The sequence below is a fragment of the Oncorhynchus mykiss genome, chromosome 8, assembly GCF_013265735.2.
Source record: "Oncorhynchus mykiss isolate Arlee chromosome 8, USDA_OmykA_1.1, whole genome shotgun sequence".
Lineage (NCBI taxonomy): Eukaryota > Metazoa > Chordata > Actinopteri > Salmoniformes > Salmonidae > Oncorhynchus > Oncorhynchus mykiss.
This window is the reverse complement of record NC_048572.1, coordinates 52255134-52282793: the sequence shown is the minus strand read 5'-3', so window position 1 is coordinate 52282793 and position 27660 is coordinate 52255134. Positions and strand designations below refer to the sequence as shown.

At 43.1% G+C, this 27660-nt stretch overlaps 1 protein-coding gene across 2 annotated transcripts; it reads right to left on the bottom strand.

Moving 5' to 3' along the window:
• Positions 1-400: 400 nt before the first annotated feature.
• LOC110530076 (unconventional myosin-VIIb) lies at positions 401-27660 on the bottom strand. 2 transcript variants are annotated; one of them, XM_036985614.1, is made up of 48 exons: positions 27296-27660; positions 26858-26895; positions 26089-26190; positions 25565-25717; positions 24613-24797; positions 24273-24394; positions 24039-24181; positions 23561-23674; positions 21195-21348; positions 20845-20921; positions 20277-20396; positions 19848-19990; positions 19494-19704; positions 19269-19404; positions 18962-19131; positions 18670-18813; positions 18033-18191; positions 17804-17896; positions 17526-17620; positions 17202-17286; positions 16741-16959; positions 16441-16650; positions 15927-16241; positions 15513-15668; positions 15265-15333; positions 15041-15165; positions 14647-14773; positions 14372-14491; positions 13582-13755; positions 12644-12871; positions 11724-11891; positions 11376-11493; positions 11096-11222; positions 9953-10125; positions 9263-9444; positions 8300-8412; positions 7898-8052; positions 6485-6638; positions 6181-6336; positions 5853-5958; positions 5643-5756; positions 5404-5515; positions 5079-5185; positions 4673-4858; positions 1935-2051; positions 1447-1530; positions 1050-1169; positions 401-826 (listed from the first exon to the last, which is right to left on the bottom strand). In XM_036985614.1, the coding sequence occupies exons 2-48, from the start codon at positions 26873-26875 to the stop codon at positions 728-730; spliced, it is 6558 nt and encodes a 2185-aa protein (XP_036841509.1). In that variant the 5' UTR covers positions 26876-26895; positions 27296-27660; the 3' UTR covers positions 401-727. The 2 variants fall into 2 exon arrangements, with proteins under 2 accessions (XP_036841509.1, XP_036841510.1); XM_036985615.1 differs by lacking the exon at positions 27296-27660 and adding an exon at positions 27149-27261.

Sequence of the window (27660 nt, the reverse complement as noted above, 5' to 3'; positions counted from 1 at the left end):
CTGGACCTCCATGTCAACATGAATATGTCTAAGAGTTTCGTTGGCAAAAAAAATTAGAGGAGCTGAGGGGTGGGATTAAAAAGCTCCTGATTGGTAATAGTTATTACTGAAAACACTATAGATAATCGTGTATGCCGGAGATGTCTGAGTACTATCTATCCTAAATGTAATGTCTATATATATAAAAAACGATATATCTTTGTTACGTAACTACTGTGTATGAAAGTACCATGTGTGTCAAATGTGTGTATGTAACACAAAAGCTGTAAAAACAAAAACACAAAGTAGCTTTGGTCCTCTGAAGAGTTGGTGGGTGAGCCAATAAAAAAAGTCAAAACGTTTTAATGAAGAATAAAAAAACGTCCAATTTATGCACACACACACAACGTGAGCTGCCATCTCATAATTCAAAAATGCTTTATTAATTTTGTTCTGTGAGGGCAAGCCTTGTTTGTATATACACATGATTTGACTTTTTTTTTCTAGTTCCACACTGTGGATACTGGTATTCAAAATGGTGATGAGAACCCTTTTACACACAACACAAGACAAGGCACAGTGCCAATTCAATATGGCAACCATTACAAAGCTATGCAAAGGGGTTTAGACCAGATGAAAAGTAATCCCTCCGTCAAATTACAAGCTGTATCCATTGGGTTTCCCTTCATGCTTGGTTTACTGTTTTATAAATTAATCTGCCTTGTCCTGCCTATTTCCCAGCCAGGCATTAGGTGGGGAACATGGAGTTATTTCTGGGTCGCACAGACTGCCTCTGCATCTCGTACATGTTCACATAAGATGATAGGAGGTCATCCATTTTGTAACCCTGAAGAGGAGACAAAACACAGTTGTTGGGGTATGCACGTTGAGGCAGTTAAGTTAAGTCACATTCTCTAGTGAAGTCACTACAATACAAGTGTTTGTGAAGGTCACTTAGTACGCCCTCAACAAACACTATCAGCACTTTGGATTCACACAAAATGTACACTTGCTGGTTTATAGGAGGTAACATCTCTCATTTTGAGAGCGAAGACGTAATGGCCACTTACCAATGAGGTCTCACAAAGGAAAGAGTTCCCTTTGACCAGGTTGCCAATGGTCATGTGGAAGTAGGTGCTCCCGCTGGACCAATTGGTGATGCGGTTGAACGGGTGCATGACCAGCAACTCCTGAGGTTTAGGGTAAGATCAAAAGGTCATGTTTGGTTAAAACAGGGAAGGTCAATACTTTATAGTGCTGATGGTGGCAGAAGTGGGATCCTAGCTTGGTGTTGTGGTGCAGCGTATGGAGTTCACGTGTAAGCATCTCAGATTTGTGGTTTTAAGAAAAGGTCAGCATAGTTACTGCGTATGACCATCTGGCAGTAAATGCCCTCTAGATGTAAGTCAAATGATCTGATAATGGTGATAAAATGGAAATAATCATATACAACTATTGTGCTTTTACCTTTGTTTTGGGGTCGATAAAGCTGACTCCTTGCTTGCTGATTGCAATCTGGACAATACTCGGGTAACTCGGTTCAGAGGTTTGCTGTGAAGCAAGAGCATACAGAAAGTCAACACTGGCATGAAAAGTCCGGTGTGTCAACATGCATCATTTTCATATTTACATCAGACACTCTTATCCAGAGCCTCGTTATTCTTATTGTGTTACTTTTAATTATTACTTTTTATTTTAGTCTACTTGGTAAATATCTTCTTCTTCTTGAACTGCGCTCTTGGCTAAGGGCTTGTAAGTCAGCATTTCACGGTAAAGTCTACACTTGTTGTATTCGGCGCATGTGACAAATAAAGATTGATTTGACAAGGGTGAAGTGGCTTGCTCGAGTGCACACTGACAGATTTTTCACCTAGTCAGCTCAGGGATTTGAACCAGCAACGCCCAACAATCTTAACCACTAAGCTACCTTTGACTTGAGCTATCTCCCAACGTACCTTTACTTCAAAGAAAGCACAGCCGAACGTCGGCCAGTGGCAGATGCCTTTTAGGAAGGCCACTTTAGCCTCGTCCAAGGTGATCCCGGCCTGCTTGTTGTAGGAGGAGATGATGTGCTTTAAGGGAAGAAGAAAACAACAGATTCAGAAATGCGAGTTTCAGTATTTCTTTACTACTATATGCTTTCAATCATTACCATATGCATGATATAAATCTGGGCAAAATGTGTCATAGTGATGCTATTAATACACTGTTGGGGATTTTGGATGAATAACTAGACTTGAGGTCGTGATGGTAGTTCTAATTGCAGAAAGGATCCTTCATTGAAATGATTGAAATGAGCCATCTGCTTAGTAATAGCAGTGGTGTAAAGTACTTTAATTAAAAATACTTCAAAGAACTACTTAAGTCGTTTTTTGGGGGTATCTGTACTTTTTTTGTTGTTTTTGTGACAACTTTTACTTTCTACATTCCTACCGAAAATAATGTACTTTTTACTCCAAACATTTCCCCTGACACCCAAAAGTACTCGTTACATTTTGAATGCTTAGCTGGACAGGAAAATGGTCCAATTCAAGCACAGGAGAACATCTGTAATCGTCCCCGCTGCCTCTGATCTGGCGGACTCATTAAACCATGTTTGAGTGTTGGCTATCTGTTAATGTTTTAAAAATAAATAGTAAAAAAAATGGTGGTGTCTGCTTTGCTTACTATAAAGAATTTGAAATATTTTATAATTTTACTTTTATTTAATTTAAGCAATTACATTTACTTTTGATATTTAAGTATATCTAGAACCAAATACTTTTAGACTTTTACTCAAGTAGTATTTTACTGGGTGACTTTTACTTTGAGTAACTTTTCATAAAAAGGTAGCTATACTTTTACTCAAGTATCACAATTGGATACTTTTTCCACCACTTAGTAATGGACAGAGTAAGAGAGGCATTCCAAATCTCATATAAAGCTAAATAACATGAAGGACTGACAGTGTAGCAGTGTACAATAGATAGAAATACAGTTGAAGTCGGAAGTTTACATACACCTTAGTCAAATACATTTAAACTCCGTTTTTCACCATTTCCGACATTTTATCCTAGTAAAAATGCCCTGTCTTAGGTCAGATAGGATCACCACTTTATTTTAAGAAGGTGAAATGTCAGAATAATAGTAGAGAGAATGATTTATTGAAGCTTTTATTTCTTTCATCACATTCCCAGTGGGTCAGAAGTTTACATACGCTCAATTAGTATTTGGTAGCATTGCCTTCATTGTTTAAATTGTTTAACTTGGGTCAAACGTTTTGGGTAGCCTTCCACAACATTCTCACAATAAGTTGGGTGAATTTTGTCCCATTCCTCCTGACAGAGCTGGTGTAACTGAGTCAGGTTTGTAAGGCCTCCTTGCTCGCACATGCTTTTTCAGTTCTGCCCACAAATGTTCTATAGGATTAAGGTCAGGGCTTTGTGATGGCCACTCCAATACCTTGACTTTGGTGTCCTTTAGCCATTTTGCCACAACTTTGGAAGTATGCTTGGGGTCATTGTCTATTTGGAAGACCCATTTGCGAGCAAGCTTTAACTTCCTGACTGAAGTGCACCAGTCCCTCCTGCAGCAAAGCACCCCCACAACATGATGAAACCACCACCATGCTTCACAGCTTGCAAGCCTCCCCCTTCTTCCTCCAAACATAACGATGGTCATTATGGCCAAACAGTTCTATTTTTGTTTCATCAGACCAGATTTTCTTCTCCAAAAATCGTTATCCCCATGTGCAGTTGCAAATCGTAGTCTGGCTTTTTTATGGCGGTTTTGGAGCAGCAGCTTCTTCCTTGCTGAGCGGCCTTTCAGGTTATGTCGATATAGGTCTCGTTTTACATTGGATATAGATAATTTTGTAACTGTTTCCTCCAGCATTTTCACAAGGTCCTTTGCTGTTGTTCTGGGATTGATTTAAACACCAGCTATCTGAGCAGCTAACCGATCGCTGCAGCTGTACATAGCCTATCTGTAAATAGCCCACCCTATCGACCTACCTCATCCCTATATTGTTTTTATTTACTTTTCTGCTCTTTTGCACACCAGTATTTCTACTTGCACATCACCATCGGCTCATCTATCACCCCAGTTCATTTTCTAAATTGTAATTACTTCGCTATTATGGCCTATTTATTGCCTTACCTCCTCACGCCATTTGCACACACTGTATATAGATGTTCTTTTTTTTCTATTGTGTTATTGACTGTATGCTTGTTTATTCCATGTGTAACTCTGTGTTGTTGTTTGCAAAGAGGCACTGAGTTTGAAGGTAGGCCTTGAAATACATTAACAGGTACACCTCCAATTGATTCAAACAATGTCAATTAGCCTATCAGAAGCTTCTAAAGCCATGACATCATTTTCTGGAATTTTCCAAGCTGTTTAAAGGCACAGTCAACTTAGTGTATGAAACTTCTGACCCGCTGTAATTTTGATACAGTGACATATAAGTGAAATAATCTGTCTGTAAACAATTGTTGGAAAAATTACTTGTATCATGCATAAAGTAGAAGTCCTAACTGAATTGCCAAAACTATAGTTTGTTAACAAGACATTTGTGGAGTGGTTGCAAAATGAGTTTTAATGACTACAACCTAAGTGTATGTAAACTTCCGACTTCAACTGTAAAAGTCATATGTGTCATCTTCCTCCTCCTCTTCTCCCTCCTCCTCCTCCTCCCCCCTCCTCCTCCTCCTACCTTCTTCCAGTCCTCTGGGGACATGGTTTTAATCTCATCAGCCGGCACCAGCTCTTTCAGCATCCTGGGAATCATGACAAACTGGGATCTGTCCGTGTCCACTTTGACCCTGAACAGCAGGCCAGCCAGGCTGATCATCTCCTCCTTGGTACACTTGTGGTAGCCACGCAGGTACTTTGGGAACTCCTGAGGGGGAGAGGTTTGTGTATGAGTTTTGGTGAAGAACTGGGTGGATGGGTGTGTGTGTGTGTGTGTGTGTGTGTGTGTGTGTGTGTGTGTGTGTGTGTGCGTGTGTGTGTGTGCATGTGTGTGTGTGCGTGTTGTGTGTGTGCGTGCGTGTGAGGGTGTGAGCGTGTGTGTGTGTGTGCGTGTGTGTACGTATGTGTATGTGTGTTTTCTGCTCGACCTGTGGGAAGTGGAAAGTAAGGTCAGAGGTCAGGTCTCTTCCTGGGGTCACGTTGAACCACAGCTTCCTCATGAAGATGACCAGGTAGGGCATGGTGGCCGGAGCTCCTGAAAAACAGGGACCCTCAGACCTTCTAGCATAACATAGCATAGCATAGCAGTTTCAATCCACTGACAACTTGGTGGGTGTAAGGGTCTACTTTGATATTTTGCATACATTATATTATGCTTTTGCCTGTTTGTTTTTTTGCGCAACCATCTTAAAGCACTGACAACTTGGTGGCCACATATGCATTGTATCTGTTCAATTCAATACTGTGCCTTACCCTCCGTTTTACCACCTTTTCTTGCCTCTCTGACTTTCTTTGTTTTCTTAGGTTGGTCTGTGGTCTGCCTCAAACTGTCAAAGAAGTAGTTTTGATCCTCCAAGCTCATCACCTGAAAGCAACAAAGCAAGAAAATGTTTACGTGCACTAATTCACACTACCAACACAAACTTAAGCTGTGGCTTGAAAATTGGTTTTTCTCTCTCTCCAAAAAGTTGTGATAAGAACTTGAAATGAACCTTGTTTGGCGTTTTCATGAAGAGACCGTAACCGTCAGCTGAGGCCAGAATGAGCTTGTAGGCAATATTACGGACAAGGTCACGAATCCTAGTTGTTGAAGTCACCTCGAAGAGCTAAATTAAAGAGTAACACACAAGACAAGATACATTATGTTGTGACAGACATAAGATAACTGTACTAAACAAGTACAATGGAAGCATGTGGCCCACCTCAGTTGAGTCATTGGGGAAGTGGATTTTATGGAAGATTTGGCTGCTGTTCTGTTGAATGGCGTCCACCTCCACCTGATGGGGAGGCAGCTTCCTGGGCTCCATACTACAACCAGAGGACAGTAGCGTTAATTTCCCCCCAATCATTTTAGTACGTAATACCTCAATACCAGATATTGTAGCATCGTTAGCACAACACCAGAAACCTTGTCCAAGTGATTCAGATTGAGACCTCTTGGTAACTTGGCTTAGGTGTTGTATTCGCAGGGGCATTGGTTCGAGTCCCAGTCGCCCCCCAAATTCACTGCAGTGTGTTTTGGAGCCGTACCTGAGCAGCATTTGTAGCCGTTGGAGGCAGTCTGCAGCCAGGGGCTCTCTGGGCCGTGACTCTAGGAAACGCTGGGTGTACCTCAGCAGGGACTGGCTGGGGGAGAAAAGGCCGGTGCACAGCCACATGAGCTGCCAACCATAGTCTACACTCATCCTGCGAGAGAGAGAGAGAGAGAGAGAGAGAGAGAATTTTTATCATAGAATAAGAAATCGAGCACCATACATACATACATACATGATTATTTCCTAGTAATACATGTGCAATAGCTGGCATGACAGTTTATCGTTGGTCATTACCACACCTGCTGCTGTTACTGGTCATCTGCCTCATGATCTGGCAGTAGACCTCGTCCTGTAAAGGTACATGCTGAGTGGCCGGACCAAAGATCTGGTCAGTCAGCTCTATGGGCTGGCGCACCTGTTTGATAGGGTAATCTCCCATGTACTTTAGGATAGGTGAGGGAAAGGTTAAGGACAACAGGAAAACTCCACTTGGAGAGACATTTTTGTGGGGTAATTGGGTAAATGCTACTCCATTGAATTATTATTATTTTTATTCACTTTTAGAGGTCTTCAGTTCTAATAAACACAGGTATAATCAGTCCCGAGTGTCTTCTTCAAATATCTCCAGTGTTAGCCTCAATAGCAACATGAACATCATCAAATGGCTCTAAATTAAAGGGGAAGTTCAGGATTTTACAACTTGATATTAGATGGGTTTTTCACCCTGAAAGTAATCTTTGGGCCAGGAAAAACTGTTATCCGTGGTTCGGTATTCTCTAAACAGCCACTACAAATTTCAGATAAGTTTAGCCACAGCTAGCTAAAAGCAGAGCTGGGGAGAATCATGCATCAAGGTGAAAAATAAAGAAATAAAATGCAGTACATATGCTACTGCTCTATCGCACGTGCAATGATTTCCAGTGTGTGAGGTTTGCAGCAACTTCTTTGTTGTTGTAATATCGCAAAGGGACATGGTAGTTTTACCATTAAGGATGGCAGATTTAAAGGCCCAATGCAGATGCTTTTTTCTCAATATCAAATCCTTTCTGGGTAACAATTAAGTACCTTACTGTGATTGTTTTCAATCGAAACGGGCAAAAAGAAACAAAAACTGTTTTTTTTGCAAAAAGCCATTTCTCAAGCAATAATTTTGCTAGGGTTGTCTGGGAGTGGTTTGAGTGAGGGGTCTAATTGGACGAGCCTAATAGGAGGGATATGAACCCTGAAAACTAGCTGTTGTTGGCAGAGAGGTTTGAAACTCTCTTTGTTATTGGTCTGTTAATTTATACCGTCTGGTGATGTCACCATGCAGCACAAAACTCCATCCCACCAAAACAGGATGACATTTCAGGTGGTCCTTTTAAACAGCTCTTGCATAATTTTCACAATTTCACAGTATTATTCCAACTTCATATGTGAAAATATATATAAAATACAGGACAACCACATTTTTGACTGCACTGGGCCTTTAGAGGTGATTTGGCCATTTAAAAAAAATACATGAACGCAAGAACCTATCATTTCAATTGATTGGTAGCTAGTGGTGGCTAAAGTTAGCTTGAGTTTGTAGTGGCTGTTTAAAGAAAAACTGTAATCCCTGGTTCAGTTATCATAGCCTACAGACTACATTCAGGGTGAGGAACCATCTAACAATCATGTTGCAAAATCCTGAACTTCCCCTTTAACAAATAATGTATTTCAGTAAAGGATATCAGTGAAGGAGATGCAGGCCAGATGGCTAAGGTCGGTGTTGCCCACCAGACTCTTCAGTAGGGGCTGTTTGATGGGTTCTTTGGAGGCAGCCCACAGTTTCTCCCTGCCTGCCCCTCTGGCCTGCGCCCCACGGCCGCCCTCTTTACCAGGCTGCCTGGGGGAACAAAGAAAACAAAGTTAAGTTGATGCCTTGAGAATAAAGTGTAACTGTAGAATTGGCTGTAAACCACGCAAAATGTGGTAGTGAGATAATTGGTCAGGTTACTGTGACATTGGAATCATAAAAAAAAAAAACATCAGGGTAATTATTACATTTGAAATGGTGAGTCAGTGGTTGCATCTGTAATTGAAATAAAAGTGAGAGTGGATTTCGAGTGGATTTATTGAAGGGTTTTCTCTACCTAAAGTACTCAAGGGCAAACTCTTTCAGTGAGACGGGGGAGATTGCTTCTTCCCTTTCGTGGGCGTTCTGAGCCACTGTCTTCTTCTGGTCTGGGCTCAGATTCAGCAGACTCTGATGGTTCAAACAAACAAAAACACAACTTTAGTACGACCAGCAGAGGGTAGTCTTCCCCTGCCGCAATCCTCCTAAGAATGGGGACTGGACAAGATGTGGACTTGCCCCACCATAAGTGTATTGTTTGTAACAGTGAAAACACCAAGTACAACTGAAATGACAACTTAAAACACAAAATAAAAAATATCCCTTCACCAACTTCTTATAGCTTATTAGACACATTTCCACTTGCTGAACACAGACTACTTAAATAAAACATACAGCCTTTTCTTAGTAAAACGCAAAAGTAGAACCAGTCTGACCATATAGTCAGACACGTTCAATTCACAGGCTTGTACACGGCACAGAGTTTGGAGTAGCCTTTCATCGGTGCAGGAGATGCTGATACGGAACATGGGATCAACAATCAATATGATAAATATACAAAAACATACATGTAGGTGTACTCCACCAAGGTTCCATTATATTGTCTTCCCCTATCTCATCTCTACAGACAGACAGCAGTTCAAAGGACAACTGTCTGGAATGGAATGCAGCCATGTGCCATTATTACCTTACATATGAGAATCTTATCATTCACCCTTGCACATCCCCGTTGGCACTATGTTCGTATCTCAATATAGTCCCATCCCATTTTTTTAAATTTTTTATCACCCTCTTCTGTGTTTGTACAACTGTCTTTGCACTGTTTATTTTATCCTGGTCCCAGATCTGTTTGTGTCGTCTTGCCAACTTCTATGTGTGTTGTAAAGACCGCACAAATAGATCTGGGACCAGTTGACTGTTCCACGGCCTATTCTTCTAACCATACGAATAAGTGTTTGAACTGAGTCTAGAACCTTCTTACCAGTGTGGTATCGCTGGGCTTTTCAAGAGTTGGCAGAACCAGGACAGTGTCCGTGGAGATCGCGCCGGTGTTCCCGGTGCGCTCGTTAGTGCCTTTGATCCATCCCCGGGCGGGGGAGTACTCTCCATCCTTCACGATGACCAGCACGTCCCCTCTCTTGTAGCTCAGCAACGTGGGGTCGTCTGCCGTGTGAGAAAGCGAGAGAGAAAGCGCGCGTGAGAGAGAGAGAGATAGAAGTAGACTCACCCACGTACATAAGACGAACCATAATGGTCATGCACGATCCCCAGCCCAAAAAACACCTACTGTCTATGACTGGTCCTTTTTTGGATATACTTGTTTTTTATTAAACACTGACTACCTACTAACTGCGTTGTCTGATAGGGATAAAACAAATTGTTTTACAGTACAATTTACAGCACTAGGATTCTATGGAATACATCCAGATACACACCACTCTTAAGCAGTGCTATACAGCATGGCCTTTGCCTATCTCATCCAAATAGATGAACCACGGGTTGTCATACTCATACACTGTCTATTGATATACTATGATTCTGCCAAATGCATCCATCTAGTTAACCCTTTGGAGCTCACAGATACACAGTTTAACCCAAGCCAAACCTATCCAAAATCAGTCAATCTAAGCTGTGAGGTGAGTGATCAAGTGATTCATTGTCATACTCCTACCCTGTTTGTTGACGTCCTGCAGGGCCACTGCGTAGACGGAGCGCTCCTTCAGGCCCTCCAGGTACCACTGGATCAGGTCAGCCATCTCTCCTGCATCCACAGACTGCAGTAGGAACTGCCCTCTCAGTGTGGCCAGGCTCACCGACTGACCGCTGTCGATCCTGCCGTCATCACTGAGGAACATATGAAACGTACGTGAAACATGTGAAGTGTATGTGAAACGTGAAGTGTATGTGAAACATGTGTGAAGTGTATGTGAAACATGTGAAGTGTATGTGAAACATGTGAAGTGTATGTGAAACGTGTGAAGTGTATGTGAAACATGTGTGAAGTGTATGTGAAACATGTGTGAAGTGTATGTGGAAACATATGTGAAATATATGTGATAACTTCATGGTGGATCGGGTGTCTGTATGAGGGAGTATGTGAACAGTGACGACCACCACTACTTGACAACTGAACAATAAACTGCCACTGTAGAAAATTAGTTTGGATTGTGTATTCTGAGCCCTGTTTGAAAACTTAACAAATGCATCCTTTCTTGTTTCCTTGAGGTAAGTACAGATCTATAAGTGATTGTATAGGTGAAAGTACATTTATCCCTCTATTGCTTCCACAAATCCAACCAACTCAGATCAGTGATCACTTGAAGGAAGGTAGGAAGGAAGTGTTGGGTTCGGAGAATATGAAATATACTTATTCATGTATAACGTTTAGATTATGTCAGGATATGCTATTGTTAGCCTTCAGTGATCCTATGGGATGGATCCTCTGGGAGGAGAAGAGACACAGTCTGGTAGCAGTCACCATAACAGCCGTGAGTTGGGGAAAAAGTGAGCAGTTTGGGGCAGAGGTCAGGTCAGATGAAGTGCGGAAGAACAGATATCACTAAGGTTCTGTCTAGCAACAGAGATGCATTGGCTGTTCAGATGTGTAGGAGGAGACTCAGCCTAGTTAAATATCAGTGCTTGTGTGAATATGTCATTGTCTAATGCAGCTGTATTGATCCTCTGGGATAAGTTAAACTTGGTTTCATAGTGTCCGTAGAGTGTTTACTCAAAAACAATTAGAACCTAACAGAAGGAAGGAAGGAAAGAAACAAGGACGCATTTCTGAAATATTTGAACAGGGCCTTGTCCATACCTTGACTTGTTCACCCCAGTCACCTCCGGGTAGGACAGCTCAATGAGCTTCTTCTCTTTCTCATCCTGGAAGGAGATCCCATTCCAGTTGATGGCCACAATAAAATTGCTTTTGGGTAGAGGAGGTCCTGTGGATGTGTAAATAGCTTAGTAATAAAAATCCTGACAAAGAACATTTCTATTTTGCCTGATGTGAACCAGCTACTGTAAAAGGTTCATCGTGTGAAATGAAACCAGCCTCACCTGGTCCATTGTTGCAGACGTATTCCTGTTAGACTTACCGGACATTTGCGTAACCTCGTAGAACTTGGAGAAGTAAATGGGCCATTTCTGACGAGCGTAGTCAACCACGTCCCCCTTCACGCTGTCTGTGCTCTTTCTGCTGTTTATGTAAGGACCCTGTAAGAATGATTGGGATGATTATTTGTTGATACATTTTTGTCTGGCATCAACGTTATTCTACTCTACATAACTTAACATAACTTTTTATTTGACTTCCCTTTACATTACTTAACTTTGCCATGGTTGATTGGGATAACATACACTAATTAAAATTTCATTGCAGGACATTTTTTATAAAATACAAATTGTCTGGCCATTACTTATTTTACCAGTGAGTAGCAGTTTACCTGTGTGTGTGCTGCGTTGACCAGCTGAATCAATTTTCCTTGTGACTTGGTCTCAATAAGTTCAGTGGTGATGCATTCCTCGACCACCTTCTTGGCATTCTCTCCACTGATGGCAGACCCAAACGTCACATAGTAGTACATTGCTGCGAGCTGCACAAAGTCATCCTCCTGGATGACAAAAAAATTAAACAAAACATCTGTTTAGGTCCAATTACAAAGAAAGACAGTCTTGTTTAGTTAATAGAATTTCCACAGCACCGCATCGCAGTGCTTGAGGCGTCACTACAGCTCCGGGTTCGATCCCAGGCTGTGTCACAGCCGGTCGTGACCAGGAGACCCATGAGGCGGTGCACAATTGGCCCAGCGTCGTCTGGAATATGGGATGGTTTGGCCGGCCAGGGATTTCTTTGACCCATTGCGCTCTAGCGACTCCTTGTGGCGAGCCGGGCGCCTGCACGCTGACAACGGTCGCCAGCTTGACGGTGTTTCCTCCGACACATTGCTGCGGCTGGCTTCCCGGGTTAAGCGAGCAGTGTGTCAAGAAGCAGTGCGGCTTGGCAGGGTTGTGTTTCGAGGACGCATGGCTCTTGCCCTTCAACTCTCCCGAGTCTTAGCGATGGGACAAGACTGGAACTACCAATTGGATATCCCGAAAAGGGGGTAAAACAATAAATAATCCACTTCAAACAGTCTTTATATATATTTTTTTCTTGTTTTTCTTTCATGACTTTTCACATAGAGTCCAGTGTGACAATGTGACTCCTAAGATCCACGCTTGGTTCATAGTCAATCTACCTCGAGAGAGAGAGAGACGTGGAGGCCACATTCACAATTACACCATTGCCGTATCTGTGATATGATATCCACATCGTCTGGGTGGGTGGGCTCTTAGACGTGTGCACTGTCAAAAAACGGCTCACCTTCTCAGAATGGTACTCCCCAGACTTGAGGCCTCTGATGACCTGTCTGTAGATGAGATCCGTGCTGACGGCATCGATCGAGGAATCGTGCCAGGGCGTGAACAGCTCCTTGCGGAAGTAGAGTCTCCAGGGGGCGTGCTGCTCCTCCTCGCCCTTCCGCCTCACTTCCTGCTCGCACTGCGAGATGGCGTCCATCACGTGCCTCCCGCCACTGCCCAGGGACCACACCTGGAAAAAGCACAGTGACAAGACATGCCACAGGGCTAGTCAAAACATGTCACAGGGCTAGTCAAAACATGTCACAGGGCTAGTCAAAACATGTCACAGGGCTAGTCAAAAATGTCACAGGGCTAGTCAAAACATGTTACGGGGCTAGTCAATGCAAGTTCTGAAAGCTAGCGAATATGCTAATAAATGGTAGTCAAATGATGTCAAGACTAATTTCCAAATTCTTTTTAAATGTTCCTTCTTAATATTCAACTGACACAATAAATGTCTCAATTCAGAAGGCACGATGCCCAGAACCAGGATACCACAGTAATGTATCCCCTAGCCATGTGACGAGGAAGAGAACCTATTGACACTGCTGTATTCATTATGCCTCTTCTTCGTTAATGTGTACTTCTTTTATTTGCATGGCTAGGTGTGCCAAAAAACCCGTGGGGGTTTCCTCCTCTAAAAATGGTTTATAATCTATGCATAGTCACTTTAACTCTACCTACATGTACATATTACCTTGACTAACCGGTGCCCCCGCACATTGACTCTGTACCGGTACCCCCTGTATATAGCCTCGCTTGTTATATTACTGCTGCTGTTTAATTATTATTATTATTAACTTCTTAAAGCATTGTTGGTCAAGGGCTTGCTAAGTAAGCATTCCACTGTAAGGTTGTATACGGCGCATGTGCATGTGACAAATACGATTTGATTCGCACCTTCTCACAGAAGCCGATGTAGAGAGAGAATCCGTAGATGTCCTTGAGGTTGACTTTCTTGGCCAGAGCCTGGCACACCTCGGCGGAGGTACAGGCTGAGTCTACCGGCAGGCTGACACTAAGGCCGTCCATCAAGGCCACAGACACTTGCGTGGCCTTCTTGGTCTTGACGGCCTACACATGAGAAGATGGAGTCGTGGTAAGAAGTCGTCTTTGTAGCATGATGTACTACAACAGCACCCATAAATGCTCTGTATATATACTGTATATGTCCTCCTTACCAACACAGTCACTGTCATAAGATTAAGACTAAGATCGCTTTATTTGCCAAATGCCCACAAGGCTGAACCCGCCCACATAAAGGTATGTCGGCAGAGCAAAAAAACAGAGAATGGATCGATTTTACAGGTCAGACATTAACACTGGTTAATGTAGCTGTAGTTCAGCAACTTTCTCCCAGATAACTCTGATGCTACCTCTCGTGGTGGAGTGTGGGTGGGTGGGTGGGTGGGTGGGTGCCGGTGTGTTTCTGTTTCTTTGTCGTCGGACCAAATCCGACTCAAGAATAATACCGTCCATGACTTGTAATGCTGACACTGCTTGACAGCAGCAGTAGTCCACACCTAGCAACATTGTCAAGAGAGGTAAGCTTCTTTGGCTACAGTGTTGGACTGACAATCGAAAGGACCCGGGATTTGAGTCCTGACAGGCCCCCCTATTCTATTGCATTGTGTCAGAAGGGAGATGGCACCCAGATGAGTATCTCCGTGTCTCGGATGTTGTGTCTTACCTGAAGCTCTATCCAACAGGGTGGTTCACCTCGCTCCCCATTGGCCACGATGCGACGCAGACGCTCAGCACAGTACGGACCGTAACTACTTGGTCCTCTGCCCAGGAAGCTCTCCAGGTACTGTGGAATAGAGTCAAACAGAATAGAATAGAACACAATATAAATACAGTGTATGTAATTGATTGACTGTGCATAAAATGATGATTATGGATGATTATGCATAAAACAGCGCCTTAAGACATAGAGAATATAAAAAAGGAAAACTTTAGACTGACCTGCATAAGGAGTTCTGTTGGGGGGAAGATACCCAAACAGATAGAGAGGAGGACCCAGCCTCTGAGAGAACTCTTCTGGTTCTTATTGTTCACCAGCTGTTTAATGATCTGACAATAGATCTCATCCCTACACGGACAAACAAGGACAGACAAGGCCTCAAGTAGTTTAGATGGATCCAGTTTAGAGGAATCCAGTTTAGAGGGATCCAGTTTAGATGGATCCAGTTTAGAGGGATCCAGTTTAGATGGATCCAATTCATTTGCATTGCAACTGTAATCTACTATCAGTTCGGAATTGAACAATCTTGGTATTAAAGCAAATCACCTTTCTAGACATTGATAACTGGAGCATTTCTGGGTAACATTGTTCACATGTTGTTATTCGGTTTGGTACCTTATATCTCGTCTGGATAGGGCGTATCCAACAATAATATGCAGTTTTTCAAGGTCGGATATTGGCCGATCCAAGGTGCGCCCCTCTCCAATCAGAATGTCTTTCTCCTCCGTCATTGTCTCTGACTGGAGGAGGTGAGAAGAGACAATTATCCTGTGTTGTTGCATCATGGATATTCCGCTTAATTTTAATTCTTAGTACAAAATAATATTTATGTAGCATACCTCCTCTATAATGGTCGAAGCTTTTCTATTCCCCGTTCCTTGTTTCTTTCTATTTTTCCTTAGTATTTTCTGATGGAATAATGGATATGACATCTATTATATTTAGACATCTGACAAACTGTTATAGTGTGTCAAACTCAGTAACAACAGTAACCTATTGGAAGCATGTAAAATGACAATCAGGGATGAATGAAGTCGTACTGAACGAAATTGAACTGAATTTGAGGTTGAGTCCTAATGTACAGTACCTGATCCAGGCCCACCAGGTTGCTGAGCCTCCTGTTCTGCCTCTGGCCCAGGTTATTCTGGTTGGGAGTGGGGGCGGAGGGCTCCTGGTTGATCAGTTTTGGCTCAGCTATGTCCCCCATGAACCTCAGGATGATCCACCACACTGTCAGACAGGCCTGGGGAGGAGAGGAGCAGAGGAGAAAGTGGGGAAGGGAAGAAAAAAACAAAGGGAGAAAAAAAGGGGTGAGGAACAAAAAATTAAATAAAAAAATAGGGAGGAAAGCAGAGGAAATGGAATAAGGAGAGGAGTAAGTAGGGTACACAAAGAGAAAAGAGGAGAGGAAAATATGGAATATGTCATTGAGGAAGAAAAATGTCATACTTGCTTTGGATTCCTCTGAGAATCACACTGAAGCCTGATATTGAGTACTCACCAGTGCGTCTCCCTCGTCCTCGTGGTAGAGCAAGGGCTGCCGCAGCCTCTGCTTGATGTGACTGTAGGTAGCAGAGCCCTGGAAGTGCAGAGCACTGAACTTGGTGAAGGAGAACTCCTCATTCTCATCATCGTAGTCCACCACTGGTTGCTCCTCTGGTACTGCGATTGGTACGGGTTCTGGAGCTGGTACAGTCCGAGCTAGTGCTGGTACTGGTACTTGTATTACTACTGGAGCTGGGCTTTCCTCTCGAGCTGGACTCTCCTCTCGGCTCTCCTCAATCACCTCTGGGACGGTCAGCGTTCTCTCCAAGTCCTGAGGACGGGTAGGGAGAGTGCAGTTGGACACTCAGTTCATTTTCTTTGCTTTTCTTTAAGTGGCAGGGAATAGTAAAATAGTATAATGCTTTTCAATGAGAAGAAACGATTCGGTCATTCTATTAGCAGTGTTAATCATTGAGCAAGAAGCCTATGTTGATATACTGTGGAGATCTACCATTGGTTGTGAGCCTAACCTCAAAGCCCTCGGGAGCTGGTCCCTCCCGTCCTCCTACTGCCACTCTGTTGGGCAGGAAGCCAAACATAGTTTCCACCATTTCCTGCTCACTGACTGGCTCCGGCTTGGCAGCAGCCTCTTGTGATTGGCTGAGGACGTCCTCTAGCCTCTGCTGGAGCTCCGCAGCTGACCGCTCCCTCGCCATCCGCTCCTGGGCAGATAGGAAGACCTAACACACACAAACACACATAAATATTGAACTCACACAATTGCACACACAGGTGCACAAACCCACTTTTTCTCAAATGACAGCACTCACATCGGTCTTCATCTTGTTGGTGGTCTTCCTAGCCAGCATGCCTCTGGTGTGGGCCTGCAGGACTGTCACAGCTTCTCTCTTGCTCTTATAACTCTTCCTGGCTAGGTACCCGCGCACCTGGGACTGCATTGTGACGGCCGCCGCCAGCTCCTTCAGGTAACGCCCTCGGGCCAGACGGCCACGGATCGTAGACTGCAGACGCTCAAAGCCAAGCTGGAGCTGATTGAACGAGACAGAGAGGAGTAGAAATGATTCCCGAAGCAGCAGGTACATGTGATCATTAGTCTATAAAAAAAAAAAGCAAATATGAGCAAATCTCCATCAGCACAATACCGTGCACTCCTAAGCTACGGCAATGAATCAATATCACCTCCGTTTGTCTTCAGAAGTGTATCTGAGTTGACTCCTTACCGTGCTCATGTTGACGTGACATTAGTAGACCTTGACTGCCAGTGACTTACTTTTCTGTATTCCTTTTTCGCTCTATAACCTCTCCACCGCTTCTGTATAACCACGGCAGCTCTCCTTTTCTTCACAAAGCTCTTCCTGCAAAGAGGAATACATTTAAACCAAACTGGAATATTTACTGACTGTTAACACCTACTGTATTACAATAGGAGCAACTGAAGTAACTCTGGGGTAAAAGCTTTAGATTTGGGGTGTTAGAGGATAACAGATAACGCCATCCCACAACATCCCAAACCTGTGTCAGGTATGACACGTCGCCCGGTCATTCTCTATCCTGGGTTCTGCCCAAGCGGTGTGTCTCAGTGTTCATCCCTTACCTGTCTCTTTGGCCAAGCATCACCCTCTGGATGATGAGGGCTTTCCTATTGAGCTCTCGCTCTCGCTCCCGCTCTAGTAGGGAGTCATGGGCATCCTGAGTGGGATGAAAGTGAGAAACCGGTTATAGAGGGTGAATGTGACCTTTTTGGTGTGAGGGTTGACCGACATCATTACAGCATCTTTGAATTGCTTCTTGTGACTGACATTTGGGATTCCATCGCTACTGTTACAACGTGCCAATGTTTGTGGTTGTCTAGTGTGGTAGATATAACTGTACCTTTAGAAAAATCTTAGTCGTGCCGATCTTCCAGCCATCCTGCCCTGTGATCACGGCCTTGCAGATGGCATTGCAGCAGGCTACGGCTGACTCCTGAGTTAGGACAAGGAGGAGGATATTGGGAACCATAACCACCCCACTAAAAGCAATTGTAACCGTGGAGCTTTTTGTGCTAACAAATATGTCATCTTCATCATCATATTCAAAATAATGAAGGTATATGTCTCACAGTTTTGGGGTCACAAACGGTTGTATTCAGAAGCACTCTGTACCGCTGCAGAAACTGCTTGAACGTGTGACGGATCGGATATCCCAGTTTCCGGATTTTGATGGTATCAATCATTCCAGAATACCGCAGCTGACGTATGCACAGGTTTCTGTCAAAAACCTGAAGACAGAGACATTCCTAAGCTTGACTAGTAGAGTGGAGTGCACTGTAGTATGGACAAATTGGACTTTCGTGGAATTGTCCCATTTTCATTCTGTATAACGGCCTATATTGTTTCTGTTTTGTGTGAGTTTGACCTCTACCGATTGTGACATTGCACCGTTAAAACAATGAATCATGTCTTTCTGTATCTGGCCCAGTGCTACAAAACAATTAATCATCTCTTCCTGTATCTGGCCCAGTGCTACAAAACAATGAATCATGTCTTCTTGTATCTGGCCCAGTGCTACAAAACAATGAATCATGTCTTCCTGTATCTGGCCAAGTGCTACAAAACAATGAATAATTTCTTCCTGTATCTGGCCAAGTGCTACAAAACAATTAATAATTTCTTCCTGTATCTGTCCCAGTGCTACAAAACAATGAATCATGTCTTCCTGTATCTGACCCAGTGCTACAAAATGGCTGCCTTATTCACCATGGACTTCTTATCGTCGTTGGGTTTGAAGCAGCGGATGAAATGGGGTTGGCATTTGGACAGGGCATTCATGAGGGAGTCCAGGGACTGGCGGAACTGACCGCTCAGCGTGGACACCTGCCTCCTGCCGTCCGTCTGGGCCACCTGCGGGTAGAAAAATCACAATATCAACTGCATGGATTTTTGGACCGTTGTCAGTGACTATCTCTGCAGGAAAGCTATGTGAAGAAACTGGTGGATATAGCTAAATGGGAGTTGAGTCAGAATCGTAATAGTAACAACAGCTACAAACCCGTAGAGAGCTCTTGGGTGTCATAACGATCCTGTTGTTGCTTGCAAGGTTCTTCACCACATTTGCAGAGAGCTCCTTCTCAAAGAGCTGTTGCAGCAGCGTGTTGGTGGATGCTTCAATCAACTTGAGGATGCCTGAGTTAAGAGCATCTCTGTTCTTCTCCAGGAATCCTGAAGGAAAAGCAGACAGGATCAAATGGTGCCCCCCTCCCCCCCGAAAAACGTGACAATATCCAATTGATCACACTCCTATGTTTGAGCGAATCAACTAATGTTGTATAGGTGCAATCCCTTTTTTGTCTGTTTACCGTTTGAGTCGTAGTGAACAACCCCAGCAAAATGGCGGATCCCAAACTCCATGTCGTGGGTGTTCTTGGATGGAATGTACTTGTTGCACTTCGCATGAGCCCGGTTCATCTTGTTCAGCATGGTGACATCTGTGCCCTGGAAGAAACATTCAAGGTTGTCACAAACCTCGCCAATTCAAACTGCCACCGCAACATGGTTGAATAGAGGAATGTGAGATTGTATACCTTGGGAAAGTGGCTCTCCTCATCGATCAGGGCCAACACGTTGAGGGGCTTCACAGCGAGGAGATCAAGGGTGTCTGTGTTGTCGCTAAAGGTGATGCTCTTCCAAACAATGTCCTCCTTAGTGTACTCCTCCTGCTCCAGCTTGAACACATGGCGCACAAAAAACTGCTGCAGCTGCTCATTGGCAAAGTTGATGCATAGCTGTTCAAAGCTGCGAAAAAGCATGGGGAAAAGGTTTGTGTTATTGACTGGTTGGTTATATGCCATCAGGGAGAGAGGATGAAGGACATACAAGGAGTATATTGCCCCACACAAACGACAAGGGGAATTAGTATTTGACATTGGCTGGCATACCTGTTTGAGTCGAAGTTCTCAAAACCAAAGATGTCCAGCAATCCGATGGAGTTACGGACGTATTTGGGACCGTTGGTGGGAGTCTTATGGATGGCACTGTTGATTCTCCCAACGATCCAGATGAAGAGTTTGCCATATATCGCCTGACGAAATCATGACACAAACGACACACATTCTGTACACTTGAGTCGAATACGGGCCAAACCCTAACTTGAAATGTGCATGTTTAACTCAACAATCAAATAAATCATGTATTGATGTCAATGGAAGACTTGCGCGAAAACTTGAGTTACGTCCATTCGCCCACAGATCTCAAGTTAGGATTCGGGCCTATGTGCCTTTGTGAATATTTATGTTTATGCCTCCTCTCTTGTTACAGCCTATTGTCTATCTTGCCTTGGTACCTTCAAACAGGAGCGGCCTCATTACCTTGACGAAGGCGTCCCTGGAGTCGGCTGCCTGTTCAGAGTTGAGGGGTTTGGACACTCGCTCTCTGTTGGTCATGAAGGAGCGGTAGGTCAGGCTCACAGCCAGAGCCGCAGGCTGCACCTGTAGGAAACAGACAAAGACTATGTATATAGTAGGCCGTCATTGTAAATAAGAATTTGTTCTCATCTGACTTGCCTAGTTAAATAAAGCTACTGTAAATAAACTACTGTATATTTAAGCAATAAGGCACGAGGGGGTATGGTACATGGCCAATATACCACAGCTAAGGGCTGTTCTTATACATGACGCAACGTGGAGTGTTAGGACACAGCCCTTAGCCGTGGTATATTGGCCATATGTCACAAACCCCAGAGGTGCCTTATTGCTATTATAAACGGGTTACCAATGTAATTAGAGCAGTAAAAATACAAGTTTTGTCATACCCATGGTATATGGTCTGATATACCACGGCTTTCAGCCAATCAGCATTCAGGGCTTGAACTTCCCAGTTTATAAGTTATTACAGAACATACCAGCAAAGAATGAAAATGGCAATAAACATACATACCTCCAGCAATTTGGCAGCAAAGGTGAAGTGATCCGACAAACTGACATCAGAGCTCTCCATGTTATTCAAGATGGTGGCTGCAAGGCAAATAACAAAAGAAAACTTGGTCAATCACAGCTTTCACGTAGAAAAAAAATCTACAACATAAACATTTCAGTTGTTCACCTGACTAGGTATCCATCCCCCTTTCCTTTCAACATTCAAGTATTTCAGGGTCTCAATACATTTGGCCATTGGGGTTGGGGGGGGGGGGGGGGGATGACAAGGCGCAGGTCATATTCCCTAAGAACTCCGGTCATAGATCATACACTCAGACATTAACCGAGTTATACACCCAGAGAGGACCCCACCTTCGAAGCTGACATTGCCCAGGTGGAGGAGTGCAGCAAGCAGCTTGAGGATCTCCCAGCAGTGGGTCTCAGTGAAAGTGAGGATCTTCAGGGCCGTGCGGATACGGGTGTAGTCCTTAGCATCGTCACGTCCATCGCAGACAATGCAGTCACCCTATTGAACACAGGGTCAGAGGTTATACTGTCGGTTGTAGCTATTGCCCCATCTCTCCACTTAATTACAGCTACTATCGACAAGGGCTGTGGCGGTCACGACAGCCGGTGATTGTCAAGCAAATAACTATCGGTCTCACGGTAATTACCATCAATTAACATACACACATGTAGCGTCTCCTGGCTTCCACGCGAGCCACTGATGCGGACCTTAGGAACGTCTACATTTTAAAGAGTCTAATAAATCCGTGTAGCCTACACCTTCACAATAAATCAATTTAGACAGGTCTATATGTTAGGGCTATATGTTTTGATTAATAATACATTATAAGGCTGCATGATGCGACTCTAATGACCATTAGAAAAAAGTTGCTTGAAAAGGCATGAGCTCTGCTTTTTTTTTTTTTGCGCAGGCTGTACACACTGTCAGTCTCTCATTCAAAACTTGAGAAGCACTTGATAATGCCGTGAATTGTCTGGCGGCATCCCCTTTGTGTGGCCTTAATGCACCCTAAAAAAATCCATGCCATTTGAAGCCCTTCAACCTGAGTGCTGCCTGCTCCGAAGCACCTCTCACTCACACTCTCACTGCAAGTGAAGACAGACACAATGGGGACGCAACTGTGCGCATCCTTATCCAATTCCAAGGTGCATATTGAAGATATTGGAAGAACTGTCCACATTTACTTTTTGTTAGCCAACAAGATGAGTAGGACTAACGAACAGCAAAAGCATTAGCCAATGTCAATCTACTATCACCCATAGTACAATATTGACCTATTCTATTCTGTGCAAGAAATAAATATTCCAAACATAGTCTGAGAAAGTTGTGGGATGCGATAAATCCCAAATGAATACAACCGCTAGCATCAACAACAAAAAAAGGCAGACGCAACAGATCGGAACGTTTAGCTTAAAATGTTCATAAACTATTAGGCTATTTCTTCACATGATATGTGCAGCAATGTGCACACGGCCGTAGGTTATAAGTGCGAATGTTCCATCAGCTGGAAAACACCATTATCAAAAGTGATCACACATGCAATTATGCATGTAATGCTTATATTATAAAGTTGCATTTTTATGGTGAAAATGATCTTCCCCAAACTTGAAACTCACACGCTGCTTATGAATGACAGTTAGACTCTACACCCCTTGTAAAGCGGATGAATGTGCTTAATTTTGTTAAGTTATTTGACCACTTTAGTTGTGATACAAACCTTATCAAAACGTATAGGTCTATGGGCTAGGCTACATGATTCGAAAATGTTTTTTTTTTTAAATAATTGTTTCTTGCCTTAAGCTGGGCATCATTCACAAGTGATAATATATCATTCACAAGTGATAGGCTAATATTGTCCCCCATCAGACTAATATTGATCTAATCTTGTCTTTACATGTACTAAATAATATGTGGAAAAAATACATGTCATCTCTGCACTTAAATAGCGAATGGAGGACGCTTTTCATGTGGGTCATTTTCATTTTCACGGTAGGCCATACTCCTGTTGTAAAGAGAAGCAATGTGCTTAATATTAGGAAAGTTGAGAAATAAATATAGTAGGCCTAACCTATAGAGAACTGATGGAATCCTCCTCTTTTTAATAGAGGCCATCACTCTGTTTTCTCACGCAATTGCATAGCCTATAGAAAAGTTGCGCAACATTAGCTCATGGGCTCTCATGAAGTGTTTGATTAGATTTTGAATTACATTTGAATTGATGCCAGAGTGATTCGAGGGACAATAGAGTGCCGAGTACGAGGCAGTTGGCAAGTTTGGTAGGCTACTAATGACCATCAGCAGCATCAGAGTTTGGAGAAGCCTAATTACTGTGACTAAATGGTCATGTGGAATTTGACTGCCTTCATGACTGTGACTGCAGGTGTGGCGGTAATACGGTCACCACAACAGCCCTACTATCGACCCGTCTCTCTCTTCAATGGTGATCCTAAAGCAAATCATATTTGTTAGGGGCTACAGCGTTCTACAAAGTTATAGCTACTATCACCCAATCTCTCTTCAAATGGTGATGCTAAAGCAAATCATAAATCACACAGGAGTTTGTTTTTCCAGCTCTGGGGCAGTTTCCTAGGAGCATTGTAAAGAGGACGTCAGTAAAACTTAGTTGTACTCAGTAAAAATGTCCTTAATGAGGAAGATGTAAGTGGTAAAACCTGTAAGGGATGATGTTTTAGTAGTGCGTTGCTATTACCCTCTTGAGGTAGCTGAATTCGGCGGCATTTCCCAAACACAGTGTTTTCTTCTGTTCTGCCGTCATCCCCGCTAACATGCAGTAGAATATGTGGTAGTTCCGCTCCTCCATGGCCTAGGGTTAATTAGTTCAAAGGAACAAGTAGTGTTACAGCTAACTGTAAGTCGCTCTGGATAAGAGTGTCTGCTTAAATGACTAAAATGTAAACGAGTATGAGAGACAACATCTCTTGACATTACACCATTTTGCCTGGTGACTGGACAATCCAGCAATGGATTTGGCCCTCTTCCAAGTACGAACAAAGCATGTCAACGAGACTTAAATTAGATAAACCTGTTGTTTATGAGAGATAGTTTTGAAGGCAATTCACTTTGAGGCAATTAGCTATGAGATTTCTACATTTAATTCAAATATAAGGGCAACAGCAAAACATCCTGGTTCACCAATTGTTCTGATTTTACAGCCTGCGCTTCCACACCTGATGGCAGACACGAGACTTCTCCAGTAAGTACTGTTCCATGCGAGCCCCTTCGATGGCGCCATCTTTGTTGAAGAAGATTTCCACGTATTTGCCAAAGCGGCTGGAGTTATCGTTGCGAATTGTTTTGGCATTCCCAAATGCTGGGGGAACACAGAAATGGGAAGTGGGTCATGGGTAGCAACAGTTGTGATAATGTGGGAGAGAGATATTTTAATAGTAAAGAAATCCTACCTTCCAGTATAGGGTTAGCCTCCAGTATCTGCTGCTCTATCCAGGAGTGCTGTCCACTTACTGCAGCAAGGAACTGAAGGACCAGCTTGGTGCTCTCTGTCTTCCCTGCACCTGACTCTCCACTAACAGGAAGAAAGAGATAGTGTGTCATATTCTTGGATTTCAGTTTAATTCCAGTGTAAATGTCAATATAAAAAGTATAACTGAACCACTCCAAAGAGCGTCTTCCACAACATTGGAATGTGACGCTTCTGCCTTGGTTTCCTTTTGTCCAATCGAATGACTTGGGTGTCAAAAGCGGAACGTTGCCGGTCTGGGATGGATGTACTTTTGGCCTCACCTAATGATGCAGCACTGGTCTCGGTTGTGGCGGCGCATGTTGAAGTAGCAGGTATCTGCGATGGCAAAGACGTGCGGGGGCAGCTCACCCAGCCTACGCCCGTGGTACAGCCTCACTTGGTCGGCTGTGTAGAGAGGAAGCTCTTGGTAGGGGTTGACTGCCACCAGCACAGAGCCTGTGTAGGTCTGGACACAGCACAATAACAGCGATTTAGGCTTGTGCCGCCCACATTTGTTTTGGAGCACCCTGTAACAGCGGCTAATGTTATAACACTAGTTAATGTAATAACTTTTCTATTTGTAATACTTTTTTTTTAAATTATGTAGTAAAACCAGTTAATGTAATAACTTGCTGGGTAACGTAATAAAATGTTGATTGGTTAACGTAATAACTTTACCAGCTAAATGTAACGTTATTACATTAACCGGTGGTTATTACATTAACTGGTGAGTAACAACTTTTTTGATGTGTAGTGTAATAACTTCAACCGGTCAAGTAATAGTTTTTATGTAGTACTTCCCTCAATTTGATGCACATACCACCACCTACTGCCAATTACAACACAAACAAACTCATGCACATCATACATGAATGCTCATACATAGAGACACTCACAAGCACACATTGAAATGTACACCCTTACATAAAAACCACATGATTTCACACAAAATTTCACGTGAAACCATGTGAAAATTTGTGTTTTTGGAACACTTCACATGTGATCACGTTTTCACTGTATGCTACAATCCGCAAAAATACTACATGAATTACTATAGTATATACTACAGTTTTATTTTACTACAGTATTATACTATAGGTAACTGTTAATACTACAGTATACTACAATATTCATGTTTTGGCTGTCAGTGAATACAATAATATTCATACCGTAATGCACTATAGTATTTTTTTCATGTGGGTGTAGTACATCATGATCCATTAGGGGACTCACATAGATGATGCCCTGCCTGTGTCGGACCAGCAGGTTCCTGAGGAGCCCGGCCTCGTTGAGGTCCCCCAGGCGGATCATGTCGTCCACCCCCTCCACTGAGGTGGGGTGCATCACTCTGATGGAGCCCTCCTCCTTCTGGGAGAGCTTGTGTTCCTGGAATGACATAGGACAATTCAGGAAGTTATAAGGTGGTGCGATGTGAACCTTTGCACAAATCTTCAATGTAGGATTTGTTCGAAATCTTTGGTTACATATAACGTAACTTTTTTGAGGTCTGAAGGTCTGAAAACTTAAGGATTTGGTTCTATACCATCCATTTAAGTCTGGGGGTTTGGCATTATACTGTTGCATTTGCCCAGCGTCGTCCGGGGTAGGCCGTCATTGTAAATAAGAAATGTGTTCTTAACTCACTTGCCTAGTTAAATAAAGGTTACATGCATTTACATTTGGGACCAACAGTATATTCAAATACAGTAGACACACAATTCAACACAGCACATGTAATAAAGAAATGCCATGGTCACCTTTCCTTCATCATCCACCAGTAGCTGGTGTCCAGTATCGGTCAATTTGACCCGGGCTCCGATGGGCACCCCGATACCAGGGTCCACCCATACCCACTCACCCTGAAAGCAAGGAGCACAGTGGGTCACGGTCAGGGTCATACATCGAAAGAATGCAGCTTTTACCCTTCATTTAATTAAATTGACGAAAGTAGTGCGCTTGTAATTCCACCAAAACTGGTGAAAGTAAAGATAAATAAAAGAGCCTTTCGTGAACTAACGCGAGAACGTGACTTCGTTCACCTCTTGCGAGCTCTGACTGCTGATACCTACTTTACTGAGGGGAAATGTACTTACTATGACTGAGATAGGTGGTTGTTGTCCCATCTAGCCACTGTATCTTAAGATGAATGAACTAACAGTAAGTCGCACTGGGTAAGAGTGTCTGCTAAATGACTCAAATGTAAACGATTTCAAGTGTGCTAAAGATCACTGTTTGTGCTGTCTCGCCAACTCCTATTAGCCATAGGAGTTGGTTATATGTACAGCGCAAACAGATATGGGAAAAGACTAAGGATTTCCCATTTCAAGCCATTTCCAGAAATGAATGGCAATGGCATTGACTCCAAACCCTAGATGATCACATCCAGACACAATTGGAGATTCTCCATAGAATGACTAGGCAATGGAAGTGTTGATTACATTACATTTCAAAAACCTTTAGAATCAAAGGATGGCATTCGGGTTACATTGATCAAATAGTCAACAAAGATTATGTTGAGGATCTTACCTTTCTCAACATCACCATAATTACAACCCTCCTTTTCCCTAAATTCAAGAAACAAGAAAGACAAAAGTCATGCATTTTCTAAAACATATCTGTGGACGACATGAGTCTGGACATAGTGTGATCTCAGTGTGTGTCTTCTCAATGTTGTATGAAAGACTTCGCTGTCACTCCATTTTTAAGATCCAATGGTGATTGTATGGTGACAATGGTGTGCAATGACTACAATCATCCATACAAACAACATACTATACATGGCAAACAATACAGAACTTCAGTCAATAATTCTGCTACCTTTCTCTATAAATAGGCATGACTGAAATGACTGCACATCGTTACTCTACACCATTCAGCCTAACGATTCTATAAGGGCGACTGAAATGACTGCACATCGTTACACCAAAACCACCACACACAAAAAAAACACATCAGCCATCTTACTTATAGCAACTCAAGTGATGGTCCTCATTGAAATCCCAGTCCTTTAGTAAGTCCTGTGCAGTTGCTGTGGAGCTCAAATGATTGTTAGCTGACGTTCACTCCAACCCACCTGGATACCACAAGGAACAAGGAAGTGGGTGGCACCCTTGACACATCTCCTTTATGGCACTTTGACTTTGATCTGTCATGCTGCAGACTCACAGCTCAAGAAGACCGGAGCAAAGTCACCTCCTACCCACTCATTCTCCTAATGCGTTTGGCTCAATTCGCCCTTCAATTCTGGGCCTGCTTCTAACCATTAATAGTGGAAACACCATAATATTATATTTAAAAAGCGACAACTTCAACTACAGAACATGTTAGAT

Excerpts from the sequence above, each read along its gene's own strand:
- LOC110530076 (XM_036985614.1), bottom strand. Across the intron at positions 14,492-14,646 it reads CAACAGAACTCCTTATGCAG|TACCTGGAGAGCTTCCTGGG; the intron begins GTCAGTCTAAAG and ends TCTATTCCACAG. Across the intron at positions 12,872-13,581 it reads ACATCGGCTTCTGTGAGAAG|GTGTGGTCCCTGGGCAGTGG; the intron begins GTGCGAATCAAA and ends TGCTTTTTCCAG.